This window comes from Callithrix jacchus, chromosome 1 (assembly GCF_049354715.1).
Source record: "Callithrix jacchus isolate 240 chromosome 1, calJac240_pri, whole genome shotgun sequence".
Taxonomy (NCBI): domain Eukaryota; kingdom Metazoa; phylum Chordata; class Mammalia; order Primates; family Cebidae; genus Callithrix; species Callithrix jacchus.
In genome coordinates this window covers 144,093,741-144,116,202 of record NC_133502.1, presented here as the reverse complement: position 1 = coordinate 144,116,202, position 22,462 = coordinate 144,093,741, and the positions used below count along the sequence as shown (strand labels likewise).

General features: G+C 36.8%; 1 protein-coding gene across 21 annotated transcripts in view; it reads right to left on the bottom strand.

Annotated features, from left to right (window-relative positions):
* Positions 1-22,462, bottom strand: part of ZCCHC7 (zinc finger CCHC-type containing 7) — a 264,591-nt gene that overhangs the window by 198,988 nt on the left and 43,141 nt on the right. For 19 of the 21 annotated variants that reach the window (XM_078372414.1, XM_078372378.1, XM_078372382.1 and 16 more), the window contains one exon: positions 16,499-17,126. The exons of 1 other annotated variant lie outside the window; for it this stretch is intronic. In XM_078372414.1, the coding sequence (XP_078228540.1) occupies positions 16,499-17,105 (607 nt within the window). In that variant the 5' untranslated portion in view covers positions 17,106-17,126. Of the gene's footprint in view, positions 1-16,498; positions 17,127-22,071; positions 22,273-22,462 lie in introns of all 21 variants that reach the window. One more of the 21 variants, XM_078372398.1, reaches the window with a different exon arrangement.

Below are 22,462 nucleotides of genomic sequence, written 5' to 3'. Positions count from 1 at the left end.
TTCAGCAATACAAAGTTACTTCATAAAACAAAATTCCTCACACTTGAAAATATGAAAGTTTTGCCAAGAAAAAGCAAACTCTTAAGATCTGGTCACAGTAAAAATGTGTCTACAATCAAATACATGTTCAAATGCTTATTTGAATATACACACATTGTGGAAAACAAAATTGAACGTAAGAGAAACCACATTATGAGATTACAACTGATTTCTTGTAAACAACTTTTTAATATACAATATTTAAAGATTTATAATAGTACCACTTACTGTTAATTAGTATTTCTAGTATTAACTTGGTTACACAATAACATTTTTATTCCAGCAGTAAAGTGACCATGAATAGAAATTTTGAGGATTAATGATTTTCCATCAATTTCATGCATAACGCTAACATATTTTTTGAGCTTCTCAATGGCTCAAAAATTAAATTGCTTCTGTTATTAAGAAAACAAAACCAGGAACAAATTTAGTTTTCTCCTTCTAGTCCCCATGGATCTAAGTACCACACAACAATTCTTTCCAATCTGCAAAACAAAACAACACACAAATAGATGGGCTAAGGAAGAAAGATCAAAACAAAGAAACAATTTTTTTTTAAATCCTCTTTTCCTTTAGCAATCAACAAAATAACAAAAAAGAAAAACTGGAAAAGTCACCAAGAATATATGACCATGTAAGCATGGGCACTCTTGCAGAAAACCAAGTCTGCAGTCGAAAGCCATGGGAAATTTAAATTAGAGCAAACGGCCACAATAGGCAGAGAAATCTGTATGGATAAAAAGGGACTGCTGAGATTGCAGGTATACTACTAAAGATCTTTTGAGATTTCCAAACAAACTTTGCTAGTTTTAACAATATCTAAAAATAAGAAATAAGTACCCACATTACACTATAAAGATCAAATTTTTCCTTTTAATCAAAATATACATATATGTGATATATCTAAAAGAAAAGAAAGAAAAGATTCCCTTTGCTTAATGTTGCTTTAGAAATTTGCTTCACAAACTTATCTTCTTCTATGTTTAAATAATCTTAACGTAATTTAAAAATCTGACAAAATGAAGGCTCTTCACTGCTGATGTTAACCTAACTGGTGGCACAATCACAGAGCTGAATCACAATTGAGTTGAACTCCTCTGACTACCCAGTTAAGAATTATACACGAAAGTCAGTTTAATAACCAACATGGTTTGAAAATTAGATGACCTGTGGTTCAACCACTTAAATTTCTTCTGTTAAATCTGATAATAGAGAAAACTTCCCAAACTGAATAGTCTCAAACAGAAAAATAAAGAGATTAATACAACCTTAAAATATCATGGTATTAAGAACACAAATATTCCACAACCAAGTACCTGATGGATCTCTACCACTCATCTATCCAGAAGCCTTTTAAATTGAATATTTTGAACCTTTAAGGAAGTGTTTCATTCATACAAGAACCAAAAATACAAGCCTAAAGTATGATTACAGAACACATTTACAGCAATATTTAAGTTATATTTAATCTCCCACAATTTTATCATTTCTTAAGCAAACCAAAAGGGCTGAGGTGTTAAATGAAGAGCAAAATACTCAATTATATGGGAGTAAGGTTGTCTTTCAAGTTCTTATCAGAACAATTTTTTATTAACCGTTAAAATCCTCCTTAAAAGTAGGAAATGATGCTATTTCTAAACAAAACCATTGACAAAAGTTCATTTATGTTTAAATCAGACCATTTAATACTAAAAACTGGCTAGTACAGGATTAAGGTCTAACTTACAGGATTGATTGTGGTTGTACATCTTCCCTTTAAAGAAAATCTCCTTTCTTTAGTGAAATTAATTTGGATTACATTAGCAATCTCATTTATTAGTCATAACCAGTCTATTTCCTATCTTTAGAATTTCTCATTTACTACAAATATGGAAAAAGTTCTAAAAAGTTTTCAAGAGCTGGAGCTTTCCCTCCCTAGAATAGATAATTCTGTTGCAAGCACTATTTAGTTACAAAATAAATATGACTTAAGGGAACTACCAATAAAAATATTTTCCCTTAATAAATACCTCATAAACTACTTAACATCTGCTCTCTCACACCGAGGCAGTTATAACTGTATATTTAGGCAAAATCCAGGAAGGGGAAGATCAAATGATTTTCAGCATCACAGAGTTATGCTGTCTTCTCTTTAAATGTGTTTGCAAAACACGAGAATAAGAACAGATATTCTCAAGTCCACCATAAACTAATTTTCAAAACTGACAAAAGTTGGAATTCTAAGGTAAGAATTTGCTATAGAAATAAAAGCTGTATATTTAGCAGACAAGGGCCACCTTAAAGTAACTATTACATTTAGAATCTAAATCTATACTACGACGTAAATTTTTATCTCTAGAATTACATCTCCATCCAGAACGAATGCTGTTAGATCAAGATTCAAACTAGAAAGCAAGTCAAATATATTTCTTTAGGTATTCTTAAGTATATGATTTAAAATGAAAATGTGACATAATACATGGTGGTTGCCCAATTAAAATATTTATTTATTCATTATTTACAGAATCAACAACCATCCAGAAAGTAACTCAGAATTCCAAAAGCTTAGCCATGCCGGTATCTGTAATTTACAACGAAACAAAGATAAATAATAATGAAGAGATTTAAAACATTAGGATGAAAAACTTACATTAAGTCAATACTTTTGCTTCATTAATAAGTCAGCATTTATAAGAGATTAATAAATTACTTTGAAATTAAATTTAGTGAAGTCTTAAAAACACGATCTCCTACTCACAGAATATGAATTACCTGAATAGCCTCTACTCTAAGAAGGAGAAATAATAATTAAATATTCTTCATTCTGTACTTCTTTGGAAAAAAGTTTTACTGTCTAATCATATATAGCTCACATCGAATTTACTTTCTGACCATAAAAATACACTATCATATAAATTATACTCATTTTCTTAGAGAAGTGGTCACTACAGGCAATAGATCATTTTTATAATAAACAAAAGCTACAAGAAAATTATATAGAAACACTCTTCACTTAAAAAGACATCAGGATTCAAGCTCTTCTGACAAGGAAGAAAATGCTACCCATCTAATTTAATGCTTTTCCATTCTAAAAAAAAAAAAAAAAAATACAAACCTGTAGGTAAGGTAAGCAACATTTTAATGGCAACTAAACTAAGTCATTAGTTCAATAAATACATATCATGGTATTTCTTTTTAAGCAGTTTCCAATGAGTTTAGTACATCTTACATGAAAACCAAATCGGTTACTAAAAGAAATGTGTTTTTTAAAAGTAAAATTTAATTCTCTCCCTGGGTACTTAACACTGTTGAAAAGAAAACTACTGTAAATGAATTTAGATTAAAAGTCACAAACTTCGGAAGACTGCATAGCTAAGTTGTTGATCTACAGTGAAATCACAGAAATTAGTGACATACAATATCAATATTCCAAAATGTTATTAAAATCCAAGCCAAGGCTGCATGGCATTTCTGGGGTTTCTAATGAGATTTTCAGTCTGCTGAACAATGGCCATAAAAAGCTTTCTTCAAACTTCACTCCATTCACAAGTAAAGCTGAAACTGAACATTTTTATTTCTTCTCTCCCTATGACAACTTCACTTCACCATGGAACACTGAATAACACAGCTGAAGTAATTATGCTAATTAGAAATTAAATAAAAAGATGCCCTTACAATAGTTAAGCGTAAGGTAACATGCTACAACTAAAGACGCAGTTCAAAAGCAGCTTTAGGAATTGTGCAGTGCAGGCTTACAAAAGCTGAAAACATCACAGAGGGAATGAACTCCTTGATGCTCCTGATGACTGAAATTCTAGCATGTGGCCATTTTTTAATTATAAGGCAGAAATTAAACTATACATTAATGAGAAGTATGTCACATGGAAATACACTCTTATGGCCTGTCAGGGTACAAAATGTCTCAAGAAACTAACTTTATTGAAATTAAGACAATGAATGCAAAAGAGGGGAAAAGCACCACTTAATGATCTGAGAAGTTACTGAAGGCAGTTTAATGCACTGTTTCCAAATTAACAAAATAATGATCCTTTCCTCTGTTAAAAGATTATAGGAAGAACACGAACTATGAGGAACCAAAGTTGTATCTTAAAGACGTTCTTTGAACAGCCCTGCACAAAACACACTTTTAACAGCTAGTCATGTCCTTTGACTAACCTCTGGTCCAATTATATTTTAAAAGAAAAGAAAAAGGAGATATGTATGCAAAAAAAAGGCAGAAAGCAATGGAATAAAATTATGACTAAGAAATCTTCCAATAGCATTCTGAACATAGACAGAACATACATAATCCTTTCTCATTTAGGCAGAATGGATTCAAAAAAGATATACTATTAAAACATTTAATCATATCCAGCCACATATAAACATAAACGGTATATACAGTCTTAAGTTTCTACTAAGGGCTTTACCTTCTATTTTTAGCTACATTTAACCTGAACTTTAGGTCCTAAGCATTTTTCAAAACTCAATTCAAAGGGTTCGTTTTCAACTCAGACTTGTACTTTGCCTATCCACTTTAAATCTTTTTTTTTTTTGAGACGGAGTTTCACTCTTGTTACCCAGGCTGGAGTGCAATGGTGCAATCTCGGCTCACCGCAAACTCCGCCTCCTGGGTTCAGGCAATTCTCCTGCCTCAGCCTCCTGAGTAGCTGGGATTACAGGCACGCGCCACCATGCCCAGCTAATTTTTTGTATTTTTAGTAGAGACGGGGTTTCACCATGTTGACCAGGATGGTCTCAATCTCTTGACCTTGTGATCCACCTGCCTCGGCCTCCCAAAGTGCTGGGATTACAGGCGTGAGCCACAGTGCCCAGCCTTAATCTTTAAAAAAAAAAATCTACTACATTCACCTGGAATGTTTATGAATTCTGCTAGGGCATCTCATATATTTCTAGAAATGCATTTAACTCTGGTTTTACAATGAACTTCCCATACTGTCATGCAAGTTAGGATTTCTAAAGGCAAAAAAATACATGGCAATTTTTGAATCCCAGTACCTTAATGGTACAGTGGCTTGTACATTGTAAGCACCCAGTATAAGCAGTATCTGGAAAGATTTTAAGTTTTCAATACTAAGTTTAACGTCATAAACTAGCAGATCATAAAATGCCACCAAATTAAATTTCTTTAAAGATAGCACCATACTAGAGACATGTTGTTCAAAAGCAACTTGGAGCTAGGCTCGGTGGCTCATGCCTGTAAGCACAACACTTTGGGAGGCAAAGGAAGGAGTTTGAGCTCAGGAGTTCAGGATAAGCCTAGACAACATGGTGAGACACTGTCTCTACAAAACAAAACAAAAAAACAAAAACCAAGTTGGGCCAGGGGCCATAGCCCACACCTGTAAATCCCGGCACTTTGGGAGGCTGAGGCGGGTGGCTCACTTGAGCCAAGAGTTTAAGACCAGCAACATGGGCAACATGGCGAACACGTGCAACATGGTGAACAAGGGCAACATGGTGAACATGGGCAACATGATGAAACTCCATCTAACTCCATACAAAAAATTGGCAGGGCCTGGTGGCCCACACCTATAGTCCCAGCTACCTGGGAGGCTGAGGTAGGAGGATCACCTCAGCCCAGGAGGTCCAAGTCTACAATAAGCCACGATTGCAATACTGTACTCCTGCCTGGGCGAGAGGGAGACAGAGAGTGACTGGAGTGGGGCGGGGCAGAGAGAGACACCTGTCTGGGAAAAAAAACAAAAAAACAAAATGAAAGCTATAAGCCCACGTTTGCCACAATGATCATGAACCTATCATGTAACTAGGAAAACTTTTATCAAAATATTTTCCTATGACATTAAGCCTACCCAATCTCATTTTTCTTTATAACTTTAATAAAATGTATTTCTTAACCAATAAAGAAATTAAGTTATCCAAAGTCAAAGCTAGCCAACTGCACAGCTATATTAGACCCAGTAACCACCACTAATTGAGAACCTATAACCATTACACCTCATTCACAAGTGACCTTTTAAACTGAGACCTGAAAGATGAATAGATATATCAACCAGGCAAGGTAGAAACTAATCCAAACAGGAAAACAAAAACAAACCAAAAAATGTGTATATAAAGACCCAAATCAAATAAAATGATATATCAGAAAACCCAAAATTCAAATACGTAACCCACTCTATTCAAATTTTAATTGGATATCTAGTCTTGGTTGAGTGCCTAATAAATGCCAGGAATTCAGTAATGGCCTCTAGATGAGTTCTTCATCCTTCGAAATTATATCCAAAACTTCTATGTGTACAGTTTTGAGAGAAAAAGAGATTTAACAAAAAATAGTAAGACTTTCTGCCACAAGCTGAAGTCATAATTTCACTTCTATTTCAAAAGCCATTTACCTTAATCAAGCCATTATTTCACTTTAAATAATACTATGTAAATAAGTCTATACACAAAGGCAGAACTGCAATTAAATGTACCTAAGGGAAAATAAATAAATAAATAAATTTACCTACAATGTGTTAGGTATACCCTATGTGTCAAATGCTGACAAACTAGAGGGGCTGTGTGCCAAATTTACATACTGAAGGAGCTCTACATTAACACAGAATTCTACACCATTACAGTCATGGCTTCTTCAACTCTTAAAAATAGCATATTCACCAGGAATGGTGGCCCACGTCGGTAATCCCAACACTTTGGGAGGCTGAGGCGGGAGGAACATGAGCTCGGGAGATCAAGACCATCCTGGCCCATATGGTGAAACCGTCTCTACTAAAAATACAAAAAAAAAAAAAAAAAAAAAATTACCTGGGTATAGCGGTGCACACCTGTAGTCCCAGCTACTCAGGAGGCTGAGGCAAGATAACTGCTTGAACGCAGAAGGTAGAGATTGCAGTGAGCCGAGATTGCGTCACTGCACTACAGACTGGGCAACAGTGCGAGACTCCATCTCAAAAAAAAAGGATATTCTTCCTTTTGCAGAAGCCATTTTTTTTTAAAAACCTGAGCCTATTATTTTTTTGCTAAACCTAAATATTTCAAAATTACCAAATGATTTGAAAAAAATTGCAACCAGGAATAAGAACAGAGCATGCTTCTGAAAGTGAAATTAGACTATTATTTATTCGTTTAAAATATATTTTAAGACTGTAACAAGTACATTATTCATCAACTATTTTAAATTAATATTCATTCACTTTCAAAAAGTATTTATTACATGCCTAATGTGCCCAGCTCAGATTAGTGTAGAGGATAAAAAAATAGTCCATAGTCCTAGAAATGAGAATTATTAAGTATCTTTACACAGTACTATGGATTGATCTCTAGGATATACAGCTAAGAGAAAAAAATAAGGTTAGAGAAAAGAGTAGATAGTATGCCACTATTTATTAAGAAAGAGGGAACGAGTGTACAAAGACATACATATATTAAGCAAACATAAAGACAAAACAACAATTTTCTCTTAATGGTTATTCATAAAGGGAAGGACAGGAACAGGATGGAGACTGGACAGGTTTGCCTTCTTTGAATAGATTTTATCATGTTTTGCTGATTTGAACTTGGAATCTTATAAACATTTTACTTGATTATAAAAGAAAATCAAATTTTAAAACATAATTCTAAAAAATAATGTATCAAAAGCAAAGTGAGACAAATGAACCTGTGCATCAACCTGATAATGTAACAACAGAGAGAAAACCTGAATTCAATCAAGCTTCTAGATCTAACTACCAATTCACAGGAAAGACAGAGGACAGTAGAACACGTTAAGCAATATTACAAAATCCAAACCATAGGAAATTCTAGATGACAAAGAATCTAAGTAATACAACAAATTACAAAAAATTTAAAAAAGGAAGAGATTAAGGGAAACCTATACATTAAAGGACACTTAAGTTATCAACCAATTACAGTACATGGATCAGATCAAATGCAAATCATCTTTAAGGAAAAAAAAATTAGGAGCCAATGTAGGAAATCTGAACACTGGTTGGGTGTGTGATGATGAAAGAATTACTGGGAATTTATCTATGATATTTTGATTTTAAAATATATATTTTTTTAATATATATTTTTACATTTCAGCCAGGCACAATGGCTCACACCTTTAATCCCAGCACTTTGGGAAGCCAAGGCGGGTGGATCACCTGAGGTCAGGAACTCAAGACCAGCCTGGCCTACACAGTGAAACCCCAACTCTACTAAAAATATAAAAATTAGCCAGGCATGGTAGTGCACACCTGTAATCCCAGCTACTTGGAAGGCTGAGGCAGGAGAATCACTTGAACCTGGGAGGCAGAGGTTGTAGTGAGCCGAGATCACGCCACTGCACTCCAGGCTGGGTGACACAGCGAGACTCCATCTCAGGAAAAAAATAAAAATTTTAAAATTTTTAAGAATCAAAAATAAAAATACAAAATTAGCCAGACACGGTGGCAGGTGCCTGCGGTCACACCTATTCGGGAAGCTGAGGTAGAAGAATTGCTTGAACCCAGGTGGCAGAGGTTGCAGTAAGCCAAGACTGTGCCACTGCAATCCACCCTGGGCGACAGAACAAGACTATATCTCAAAAAAGAAGAAAAGAAAATATTCCAGACCAAAAAAACTGCAACCCTACTGAACGTGTACATTTTCCTTCTCATTATTATTCCTTAAATATAGTATAACAGTAATTTACGTGGTATTTATATTGTATTGGGTATTTTAAGTAGTCTAGAGATGATTTAAAGCAAGCTTGTCCAACTCACAGCCAAGAAGGCTTTGAATCTGGGCTAACGCAAATTTGTAAACTTTCTTACAACAATATGAGATTTTTTGGTAATTTTTTTTTAGCTCATCAGCTACTGTCAATATTACTGTCTTTTATGTGTGGTCCAAGACATTTCTTCCAATGTGGCCCAGGGAAGCCAAAAGATTGGACATCTCAGATTTAAAGTATATGGGAGGATGTACATAGGTTATATGCAAATATTCTATAATTTTTTAACAGGGACTTGAGCAACCATAGATTTTGGTATCCATAAGAAATCCTAGAACCAATCCTCCGTAGATACTAAGGGACAAATATGTGTGCACATTTTTGTATACAGACACACACACACACACACACACACACACACAGACACACACACACACGATGTATATACGCACACATACATATATATATAAAGGAATGAAATGATGTCTCTTTAGCTTCAAAATAACCCAGGGGCACATAGTTATAGATAGGGAAGATTAGTCATAAATTTGTAACTGCTGAAGTTTATGAGACACTGAAGTAACATTTTATTTTTGTGTATTTTTCTACTTCCACAATAAAAAATGTACAAGAAAGAGCTAGCAGTTACTTCTAGAACTAACAATATCCCTTTTCTAACCAGGAAAGTAAGTAGCTAATTATTCTGTCATTATTGTCACATCATCATTTGGCTGTCTTATGTAACAATACTTTCCAAACTTGAGATCCCCCACACAAATTACTAAACATGCTGACTTCCTTGGGTGCATCTTCTCTACCACCAGGAGGTCTGCCTTTCTAATATATGAGAATTACAAGTCACTCCTGCTGGGGATAATAAAAGAAAGTAAAGGGCGGGAATCATAAAGGAAAACAAACGATAAACCATGCATAGTTTTTATAAAGAAGGCTTAGGAAAGAGTAAAGGAAAGGAAAAGAGGCTCAGACCTTAGAAATAAACTCCTCTATCCCTGAGTAGAGAGAACTGAAAGCCATATGTAATAGGAATTGAAGGTCTATGTTTTGGCATGAACTTATTACAGGCAAAGCCACCAACATATATCTATACATACTGAGGAAGGTTAGACTGTTAAGCATCACATATATATGGTCTCAATGGAGCCTCAGGAAGCTCACAAAATCAGAAAAGTGTTGAACATTTAAAGGAAGAATACAAAGGAAAAAAATGCCTCCGAGTTGTATATTATCTGTCAGTAAAGCAAAACAAATGTGTAAGCCCATTATACTTTTTAATATAATAATGTCTCATTGCAATTAAAGAGGGGAGAGTCTGAAGTTTCCACATAAGAGGTAGTACTGTACTTAAATTTACTACAAATTTAGTAAGAGTAAATGTAAAATATGTATGTATTTATACAGTCTTTCACAGGCTTATGAACTATCACAAATTCACTAATTCTAAAGTTTTAAGTTTCAACCACCTATATCACCAGAATTTTGAGACTTAATTCCCATGGTTAAGAGATTTCCCAGCTGTGTTCACATCTGCAGTCCCAGCTACTCTGAAGGCTAAGGTGGGAGAACCACATGAGCCCAGGAGTTCCAGACTAGCCTTGCTCTATTTGAAGAACATGATCCCACTGCTAAAAAAAAAAAAAAAAAAAAAAAAAAAAAGAGAGAGAGAGAGAGAGAGAGAGAAAGAGAGAATTCCATAAATTTACTTGGCTTCTTATATTCTGTCTCTTCAGTGAAACATTATGGCACTTAAGGCTAAAACTTACATCTCTTTTGAGACAGAGTCTCATTCCATTGCCCAGGCTGGAGTGCAATGCCATGATCTCTGCTCACTGCAACCTCCACCTTCCAGTTCCAGCAGTTCTCCTGCTTTAGCCTCCCAAATAGTTGGGATTACAGGCACTCACCACCATGGCCAGCTAATTTTTTTATTTTTAGTAGAGACAGGGTTATGTCCAGTTTTTTTAAATTTTTTTTATTTTTAGTAGAGACAGGGTTTTGCCATGTTGGCCAGCCTGGTCTCGACTCCTGACCTCAGGTGATCCAACCGCCTGGGCCTCCCCAGGTGCTGGGATTACAGGGGTGAGCCACTGCGCTCAGTCTAAAACTTAATTCTTTTACCACTGTTTAAGACCAGTACTACTTCAGTACTACTTATACCCTACATAGAGAAGATGCTCAATAAATGCTTGATGATTTAGCAATTAATGAGAAAGGAGGTAATATATGTGTCAAGAAATTATTCTAAATATTGTAAGTAGGTTTATGAGTATGGAAAAGACCCACCCTCAAGGACCCTGTAATCTTTTCAACTATACTGCAGTTTTCAATATGCCATAATTCTGGGAGATATTTTGGTTTTTTCTTCAGAGTGAGGTCAAGGAAACAGAACACAAAATAGTTACGGATGCTGTTTAACAGCAGGCATTTTGTGCCAGGCGCGGTGGCTCACGCCTATAATCCCAAAATTTTGGGAGGCCGAGGCGAGTGGATCAGCAGGTCAAGAGATTGAGACCATCCTGGCCAACAGGGTTAAACCCCGTCTCTACTAAAAATACAAAAAATTAGCCGGGTGTGGTGGTGCATGCCTGTAGTCCCAGCTACTCAGGAGGCTGAGACAGAATTGCTTGAACCCAGAAAACGGAAGTTGCAGTGACCCAGGATCGCGCCACTGCACTCCAGTCTGGCGATAGAGCAAGACTGTTTCAAAAAAACAAAAACAGGCATTTCAAAAGTACTTGAGACTTTCTCTACACTTTCACAGAAATGAAAAAAAAATCTTCTTTCTAAAGATTATATGAACTGATCTATTCCTAAATATTTTTATGAAAGGGATAATGATTAGAGAGTAACAGCACACTTATATGGGAATCAGTACTGAATATATTGCTTATTATTTGAAAAGAAATAGTATTAGCCAGAGCAATCAAGCAAGAAAAAGAAATAAAGCGTATTCAAATAGGAAAGGAGGAAGCCAATTGTCTCTATTTGCAGACAACATGATTATATATCTACAAGACGCCAATGTCTCGGCCCAAAATCTCCTGAAATTAGTAAGTAACTTCAGCAAAGTCTCAGGATACAAAATCAATGTGCAAAAATCACAAGCATTCCTATACACCAATAACAGACTTAAAGAGAGCCAAATCAAGAATGAACTGCCATTCACAATTGCTACAAAGAGAATAAAATACCTAGGAATACAACTAACAAGGAACGTAAAGAACCTCTTCAAGGAGAACTACAAACCACTGCTCAACAAAATAAGAGAGGACACAAACAGATGGAGAAACATTCCATGTTCATGGTTAGGAAGAATCAATATCGTGAAAAAGACCATACTGTCCAAAGTAATTTACAGATTCAGTGCTATCCCCATCAAGCTACCAATGACCTTCTTCATAGAACTGGAAAAAACCCCCTTAAACTTCATATGAAACCAAAAGAGTCCGCATAGCCAAGTCAATTCTAAGCAAAAAGAACAATGCGGGAGGCATCACACTACCGGACTTCAAACTATACTACAAGGCTACAGTAATGAAAACAGCACGGCACTGGTACCAAAACAGAGATATAGATCAATGAAATGGAACAGAGGCCTCAGAGGCAACACAACATCTTTGACAAACCTGACAAAAACAAGCAATGGGGAAAGGATTCCCTATTTAATAAATGGTATTGGAAAAACTGGCTAGCCATGTGCAGAAAGCAGAAACTGGACCCCTTCCTGACACCTTACAGTAAAATTAACTCCAGATGGATTAAAGACTTAAACATAAGACCTAACACGATAAAAACCCTAGAAGAAAATCTAGGCAAAACCATTCAGGACATAGGCATAGGCAAGGACTTCATGACCAAAACACCAAAAACATTGGCAACAAAAGCCAAAATAGACAGATGGGACCTAATCAAATTCCACAGCTTCTGCATGGCAAAAGAAACAGTCATTAGACTGAATTGGCAACCAACAGAATGGGAAAAAATTTTTGCAGTTTACCCATCTGACAAAGGGCTGATATCCAGAATTTAAAAAGAACTAAAACAGATTTACAAGAAAAAAACAAACAAGCCCATTCAAAAGTGGGCGAAGGATATGAACAGACACTTTACAAAAGAAGACATACATGAGGCCAACAAACATGAAAAAATGCTCATCATCACTGGTCATTAGAGAAATGCAAATCAAAACTATATTGAGATACCATCTCACACCAGTTAGAATGGCGATCATTAAAAAATCTGGAGACAACAGATGCTGGAGAGGATGTGGAGAAATAGAAACACTTTTACACTGCTGGTGGGAGTGTAAATTAGTTCAACCATTGTGGAAGACAGTGTGGCGATTCCTCAAGGACCTAGAAATAAAAATTCCATTTGACCCAGCAATCCCATTACTGGTATATATCCAAAGGATTATAAATTGTTCTATTATAAGGACACATGCACACGAATGTTCACTGGAGCACTGTTTACAATAGCAAAGACTTGGAACCAACCCAAATGCCCATCGATGATAGACTGGACAGGGAAAATGTGGCATATATACACCATGGAATATTATGCAGCCATAAAAAATGATGAGTTTGTATCCTTTGTAGGGACATGGATGAAACTGTTAACCATCATTCTCAGCAAACTGACAAAAGAACAGAAAATCAAACACTGCATGTTCTCACTCATAGGTGGGTGTTGAACAATAAGAACACATGAACACAGGGAGGGGAGCATCACCCACTGGGGTCTGTTTGGGGGAAACAGGGGAAGGACAGCAGGGGGTGGGGAGTTGAGGAGAGATAGCATGGGGAGAAATGCCAGGTATAGGTGAAGGGGAGGAAGTCAGCTAATCAAGCTGCCACGTGTGGACCTATGCAACAATCTTGCATGTTCTTCACATGTACTCCAAAACCTTAAATGCAACAAATATATATATATATAAATTTAAAAAAATAAAAAGAGAAAAAAAAGAAACAGTATTACAGCATTAGTGGATCAGGGAAATAAAAGAGTATATTTGACTCACGCCTATAATCCCAGCACTTTCGGAAGGCTGAGGCGGGTGGATCACGAGGTCAAGAGATCGAGACCATCCTGGTCAACAAGGTGAAACCATGTCTCTACTAAAAATACAAAAATTAGCTGGGCATGGTGGTGTGCGCCTGTAGTCCCAGCTACTCGGGAGGCTGAGGCAGGAGAATTGCTTGAACCCAGAAGGCAGAGGTTGCGGTGAGCCGAGATCGTGCTATTGCACTCCAGTCTGGGTAACAACAGCAAAACTCGGTCTCAAAAAAAAAAAAAAAGAGTATATTTGAGATTTGTAAGAGTTTACAAGAGTCAAGTAAATTAATTTTCAAAAACGCAGAATTTAATTCTATTCGGCTAAAACAAAAAAACAAATCTGAGGTTCTCTCTACTTTCTCATCATCATCATTTGCCAAACATGGCACATTTCAATTTCTTCACTAAAGCCAGCACCTAATTCATGTTTTTCCCAACCTATCCACGTTATGTCATCAACTTCAGCATGTCTGTAGATTCTCTAGTGTAAGCAGAAAACAGCGGGGAGTTCTTTCAAAGGAAAAATAAGCTTTTTTTCAACTTATCAACCTTTCTTTTCAGTATGTTAAATGTGAAACAGTAAGATACCCAAATGGAAATATTCAGTAGGTGTACACTGGGAATTTGAAATCAACAAAATGGTTAAGGAGATGACAATTTGATGACCACAAATAGAGAAGTGACTAATGAAACTAAGTGTGATCTCAAGAAAAAGGTAATTTAGAGAAAGATTAAGCTGAATGCTTATTTTGGCCTTCTATAATCTTATACCTAACCCTAGATCATTTTGCTTCTGTTATCTTGCTCCAAGCTGACAAGTATTACTGGAAATTTATGGAATACTTCAAAGTGAGTTCATTATCATTTTAATTTTAACTGAATACTACTTCTAAGCAATCTTTTATTCTCGTATTGTTGATTCATTAGAGCAATTATTTCCAACTTAAGAACTTTTAGCCTCCTGGGAAACTGCAGAATTAGTAACCTTAATGGGTACCAAGAGCAATGCATTATAAACACTATCTCTCATATTCAATGTTGTGCATTATAAACACTATCAATGCATTATAAACACTATTTCTCACATATCAATGTTGTGGTTCATAAAATACAAAGTCACTGAAGAGTAGTAGCTTCTTTCTAATACACATTTTCTCAATTGAATACAAAATCGTAACTACAATCATGGGGTGGTCCACAAGTTGTTTTGAAGTTAAACAGGTTATCACCTTTAAAATACTGGTAGCCACTGCCTGAAAGTATTTTCCACAGCTTAGGAAATGTTTAAATTAAACATTCTAAGCTTCCAATTATCCCCCACCCTCTCCTACTTCTGTTTTCATTTTCCCAAGAAAATCAAACATATCCTCATATGCTCTCTCATCTACCTCAATCCATCTGAATTTATTCTTTCTTCTCTACCTCTATAAATATTTGATGATTTAGCAATTACTGGTGTCCTGGTGTCACTCTTCCCTCTTAGGAATAATTCAACAACACATACACCTGATCCAATCTCTAACCTGGCCCCCAACCCAATCCATCAAGCAAGTTTAGTCTCTCCTTCACAAGTTTCTTTCTACCTAAAACCATCATCAGATCTTACCTAAACAGAAAACCTTTACTTGATTCTGTTCTATGTCTTAACTACTGTTGTCTCTCTGTTTTGCTGTCAAGTTCACAGGGTTAGCAACCTACAGCCTGAGCCGGTCACCCATTTTTGTAAGTAGGGCTTTATTGAGAACAGCCACCCCATTTCTATAGGTATTATCTAAGGCTGCTTTCCCACAAGGGCTGAGTTGAGTAGAAAATATAAAATATTTTCTATCAGGCTTCTTAAAAAAACATTTGCCAATCCCAGGGGCTCCAAGCATGATCTATATTCAATGTCATCGTTTCTGGGGAAGCCGGGTGACATTAAAGATTTTTGGAGCAGCAATAAAGTATTATGAGTAAAAGAGCATTTCAATGCCAGTTTTAACCAATGTATAGGGCAGACATAAAAGAAGACTACTTAGGAAACTAGTACAAGAGACTGAGCATTAGGCATAAAGGCAGGGAAATGACAAAAGGAAACTTCTTGAAGGTATAAGCATTAAGACTAGAGGACTACATGTCACAGAGATAAAACTAACATCAAAGTTTTAATCCTTGATGATGTAGCTCTCAAAATTTGCATTGTCTCCTATAAGCTGCCCTAGACTTACAAGTCTTCATTATTTTCCTGTCTTTCTGGAGTACCTAAAATCCTAATCCTAACACTAATTACATATATTCTGTGTGCCAGGCATTCCCCATGCTCACCATCTAACTCCTTGGTAAGCAAATCCCATAGGAAGAGACAGTCTCAACAGAGTTGGCTGAATGAGTGCACAGGGCTAATGTCAGAGGTAGATGAAGTACTCACCTGTGGCACCAAGCAGGGGGGCGGGGGGGTCAGGGAGAGTAAGATTTCAGGTGCAGAACTGGCTCTAGCCAAACAGGAAGCAGCAGCTATGTATCTGCTTACAGCAGAAGCAGAGTGTCTTTGGTATTCTGACACATACTTTCTGATGTTCAGACAAATCACCATTAGAGTAGCCACCAGTAAGAGAGTTGCATGAGAAACAAGCCAAAAAACAAGACCAAAAAGTGAAGAATTAAATGGAGCAGACCCTCTTGGTCTTTTGTCTAGGAAAAGCAGTCTTCCTTATGAAAGATGATACTTTCAAAATGGCCAGTGATACTAACCTTCAGCAACAGAGTTTTCACATCCCACGAGGTTAAGAAGGATATCATCATCTTTATCATCTACTTTACATCCCAGTAGCATCCAGCTTTCCACATCATCGCCTTCTGAAATAGTGCTCTCTTCCTCTTCACTTGAACTGACCTCTATAATCATGACCTCTCGGATTATACCTGATCGCTCTTCAGGTTTAGGCTTCTCAATATCACTCTTGCATTTATCAACCAGCTCATTAGACTGAAGAGAAGCAGAACGACTATGGGCATTTTCTTGTGCTTGAACTCTAACATTCTTTCCTTTACATCTATAAATACTATCTTCATCAGACAAAGTGATGACCTCTGACCCATCTGACAGCTGGATGATTTCACTATCTGAAACGACAATTAGCTTCTTATGATTTGGTTTACTACTTGAAGATTCCGAATTCCCAGGGTTCTTTTCTTCAAGTTCTTCCTCCCTAATGACATCATCAAGATCTTGGGCATAATGAATTCGGCTATAGAGCTGAAATTCCACCTCACTATCAACACTCAGTTCACTAGATGACTCGTCTCTATAAAGAGCGTCTTCATATGCTTCTACAGTCTCGTAGCCACCAAACATCATCAAAAGTCAGTAACCTTGATGCTGCAAAAGAGAAAGTTGTACACAGAATATATTTTAAAAGTTCAGATCATGACAGTTTAGGGAACAATACCACACATTAGTGACAACTGCTAATATGAAGGCCATCACTATTCTCAGACATATTAAAATCCCTTTTTTGGGTCGGGCGCAGTGGCTCACGCCTGTAAACCCAGCACTTTGGGAGGCCAAGGTGGGTGGATCACGAGGTCAGGAGATCGAGACCATCCTGGTCAACATGGTGAAACCCCATCTCTACTAAAAATACAAAAAATTAGCTGGGCATGGTGGTGCGTGCCTATAGTCCCAGCTACTCAGGAAGCTGAGGCAGGAGAATTGCCTGAACCCAGGAGGCGGAGGTTGCGGTGAGCTGAGATTGCACCATTGCACTCCTGCCTGGGTAACAAGAGCGAAACTCCGTCTCAAAAAAAAAAAAAAAAAATCCCTTTTTTTCCAAGGATTTCTAAGTCCTCTTAGGATCCACTCCTGTAAGTCCCACCACGCCCTAATGAGAACTACTACTGACAAATTGAGTTACGGTTATTGATGGAAACAGTCAACATTCTTAGAAATGCTTTGTTCAGTGATTTCATCATGCAAACTTCATAGAATGATTTTCACAAACCTAGATGGTGTAGCCCACTACACAACTAGGCTATCTGGTAATTTTCACAAACCTAGATGGTGTAGCCCACTACACAACTAGGCTATCTGGTATGGTCTATTGCTCCTAGGATACAAACTAGTACAGCATGTTACTGTACCAAATATTGTAAGTAACTGTAATACAAAGGTATTTGTATATCTAAATATACAAAAGATACAGTAAAAATAGCATACAAATCCTTATGGGACCACAGTCATACAGTCTGCCTTTAACCAAAATGCTATTATATAGCACATGATTATATCATATTTCACAGGTATATTGTAAATGAAAAACTAGATGAGATCTACTGCAGGATACAAAACAGTTGTTTCCAAAATATTAAAACTCACAAGACTTGAAGCAGCTCTCACTATCCCATCCATTCTTCATCTTTTCCTTGGTTCTGGTTGTACAGCCCATATTTTCAAGTATATATTCTCATACAGGAATATTTCAATTATGATTAAAATCCATAACAGGAAACAATTTTATTTACTGTTTGGGTATAAATGTATATTCTCAACTGACAAATTAATCTCATGCTATCTGTTCATTAGCCAAAAAAATAAGTAAAAATGCCTGAGCTGGCACAGTGGCTCATTCCTATAATCCCAACATTTTTAGAGGCCAAGGCAGGAGGATCACTTTAAGATTAGAAGTTTGAGAACAGCCTAGGAAACACAGTAAGACCCCCATCTCCACAAAAAGAGAAAATAAAAACTTAGCCAGGCATGGTAGTGCAAACCTGTAGTCCCAGCTACTCAAGAGATTGAGGTGGGAGAACCCCTTGAGCTCAGGAGTTCAAAGTTACAGTGAGTTATGGTCACACCACCGTACTCCAACCTGGGTAACAAATCAAGAGCCCCAAACAAAAATAAAACAAGGGCAGGCAGGTGTAGCAGCTCATACCTGTAATCCCAGGACTTTGGGAGTCCAAAGCAGGTGGATCCCTTGAGGTCAGGAGTTCAAGACCACCCTAGCCAAAATAGTGAAACCACATCTCTGCTAAAAATACAAAAATTAGCTGGGCATGGTAGTGTGAGCCTACAATCCCAGCTACTCAGGAGGCCGAGGCATAAGAATAGCTTGAACCCGGAAGGCAGAGGCTGCAGTGAGCTGAGATCATGCCACTGCACTTCACCCTGGGCAACAGAGCCAGACTCTATCTAAAAACTCTGTTCTAGTTATAAATATGTACATAATATCAACTTACTAATTAGCTAATATTGAGACAAAACTCCCAGCTTTGGTAATAAATGCCTAAAGTGAAATACTTTCCACTGTGAGCGTATTAAATCTTCCTCACCCTTCATCTTTTAAACTCGGCTCAAAATCACTCCCCACCAGACTAAATTAAGTGCCCCTTTTATTGGCTTCCATAAGCCCTTTACATGTCAAAACACTCATCACATTTCTAATTACTTATTCAATATGAATCTCCAAGAAACACAGGTCAGAAACCCCAGGAGGAGAGGAATTATATGCACTCTGCTAAACAATGAATCACCAAAGCCAAGCAAAGTTAACTGGTATTTTGGGGGCCATCTACAAATGTTTGTTAAATTCATAAATAAATAAATGAATTACACCATCAGACATTTGTTCTTCAGTACTGATAAAAACAGTATGCGCTTAAAATACAGAAATTATGATGGGATGAATTTCTCTGTTGTCTTTCAACTACTCCAAAGTCTTAGAAATTCTCATATCATCAACCAAAACTCTACACAGTAGATGTTTCCATTAGGTAATCATGGACTACTGATTAAAATGAGAGCTCTGGAAAAATAAGCGTATGTCCAAAATTAGGAACAGCCCAGAGAGCAGTAATGATGCCAATGTATTCTTTTTTCAACTTCTAGCTATACACATAAAATTAAAATAGTCGTTATCTTAGTCTCCCAAATTTCTGCCCAAAATGTCAGGGTATGGTGATGGTAGTTCTGGTCACAGAACCAGCTTAAATCCAAGAAACAAATGCACAAGAGCCAAAAACGTACTACATTCCTACTGTAGTTGTTTGTTTTGCAGAATAAATAAACCAACCTGTAGCGCTTTTCTTCGCAGAGGTATCATGTACCTGTGCCCTTGTTGCACTGTCCTTCCTATGCTGTTACTGTCACACAAATTGAATGTGGCTTTCTGAATAATGCTCACAGCATTTATCAGTTTATATTGAAATGTTAGCCTGAGGAATTGAAATAAAAGACGAATCCTTTCCTTTTTATTTAATAGGTAAATTAATTCTAGAAGAAGTCAAAGGAATTATGCTTCTTTCAAAATCCTCACTGGATCCATCCTGAGGATCCAGTGTGGACTTAAGATAAAACACAATTCCAGTGCAGCACAGAAAAAATTAAAGAGCTAAATTACAGAGTTACAAATTTGTACTACTCTTGGAGCCATCCCAAAGGAAAAGGATTAAGAATAGAGCCATAGGCACACCTGTGAATGTATGCCAAAAATAAACTACAGAACCATAATAAAAACTGACTTCCTTGGGTCTAAGGATTTATCTCTTTCCCTGAAATGCAGAAAAATGAATTTAACAATTTAGCCCCTATGGCCTTTAAGAGGATTTTGTACCGTCTGTACTTGAAAATTGTGCTTGGCGTAACATGCTCTCTTATTTAGGTAGCTTATGTATGCCAGGGTTAAGGTCTGCCTGAGGCTGTTTTGGTTTATGTTACTGCTTTAATTACATTCAAATGAATTTACTTTAAAAAGGTGTATTCTCAGAGGACAATATATATGTTTTTCACACACATACACACACACACACACACACACACACACACACACACACATTCTGGACTCAGAAGGCTTTTTCTCAGCTTTCTGATCCCTGTACATGATTCCCAAGTGTACTAACTAGATAACAAAATCAGATTATCTCACACAGACTCCTCAATCTACACATCAGGAAACTGAAGTACAAAGAGACAGGAGGCCTATCCAAGGTTATGCAGGTGGTTAAGGACACAGCTAGAAGTGATTCACATTTCTGTGATTCTCAGCCAACTATTACTAAAATTTTTAAATTTTTTTTTTCTGTTGCCCAGGCTGGAGTACAGCTGCGCAATCTCCGCTCACTGCAAGCTCCGCCTCCCAAATTCAAGCAATTCTCCTGCCCCAGTCCCCCAAGTAGCTGGGATTACAGGCAGGCCCCCCCTACCCCAAACCCAGCTAATTTTTGAATTCTTGGAGTTTCACGATGTTGGCCAGGCTGGTCTCGGAACTCTTGACCTCATGATCCACCTGCCCTGGCATCCCAAAGTGATGGTATTACAGGCGTGAGTGACAGTACCCAGCCCAAAATAAAATTCTCAAATAAGTAATTTCAAATTAAGATATTTAAAAAGAAATCCTTCCTTCACTACAATATTTGCATTGGTTCTACTACCTAAATTTACCTCACAAATATGCATTTCACCTCCCAGCAGAGTTTAAAAACTGTAAATAAGACATTTTAGGTGGAAGGAAAACACATATTTGTCAGTTTATCATCCAAGAATCTCCCAAGTTAGTACTCAAAGACTTTATCAATCCCATGACCAGAAAAGATGTTTCCTATGTAAGATCCTAAAATATCATGGAAATGTAAATAAAACTTATCTACAAGTTAAAATAGCTTAACAAATATAAAACAGCTATAGAATAACAGCAAAGGCTCTTCTCATTCAAAAGAGGGAGCAGTATTCATTCACTAAATTGTTTTAAACTAGACAACTTAAGCCTTATTTAAGCTTTCACAATTTACTTAATATAATCTTTAATCAGTCCTTCTGCTCTCAGTCTACCAACTGGTCACTCTGACCTTTTGCTCTTATTTACTTCCAAAGCACCTTTAGCTTCCTTAGATGTTCCTTCTTGATAACACAGGCATCCATCTCAGGCCAATTTAAATCCACAGCTTCATTTTCAGTCCAAATTGCATTGGAAAGTGAGAAATACACACTTTACTTTTGACGTAAAATTTCTTTTTTACTCTTAGTGAGCTGCCCTGACAGTGACAGGTGAAACACAATTGACTAAGGGGTTGAAATGTCTGCCCACTTTTCAAATGCGACGGCCACTCTGAATCAAATCTGACCAGGGTGGTATATCCAAATGTGTAAAACAAAGGTCACAAAATACAGAGCACAGTATTTCAGTGGGAAAAAATTAAGCTAAATTTAGTCATATTAGCCCCAGCTGTTCTTGGAATATATACATGATTTTTAGGAGAACTAATCCTAACTGGAAACATTTCCTTCATCTTTCCTTTAGCCCTTTTCCTTCGGCCATTCAGTCTCTTACCCGGTAACTATCATATTAATATCATCCTCAGTTGCGATCCTTCCTGAGTTTATTCCTCATTCTCAGATGCTCTTGAAAATAGCAATGCTGGCTGGGCGTGGTGGCTGACACCTGTAATCCAAGCACTTTGGAGGCCAAGGAGGGCGGATCACCTGAGGTCGGGAGTTCAAGACCAGCCCGACCAACGTGGTGAAACCCCGTCTTTATTAAAAAAAAAAAAAAAATATATATATATATATATATGAAAGTAGCAATGCTAAACTGTCTCCAAAGCATAATACTTTCCTAAATATACACACAATCCATTTAAAAGTCTTTGTATGTGATTGCCTACGCATTCAAACACAAAGTCATTTCTCTAACAGTCCTAGGAAAAAATTTTTTAAATAAA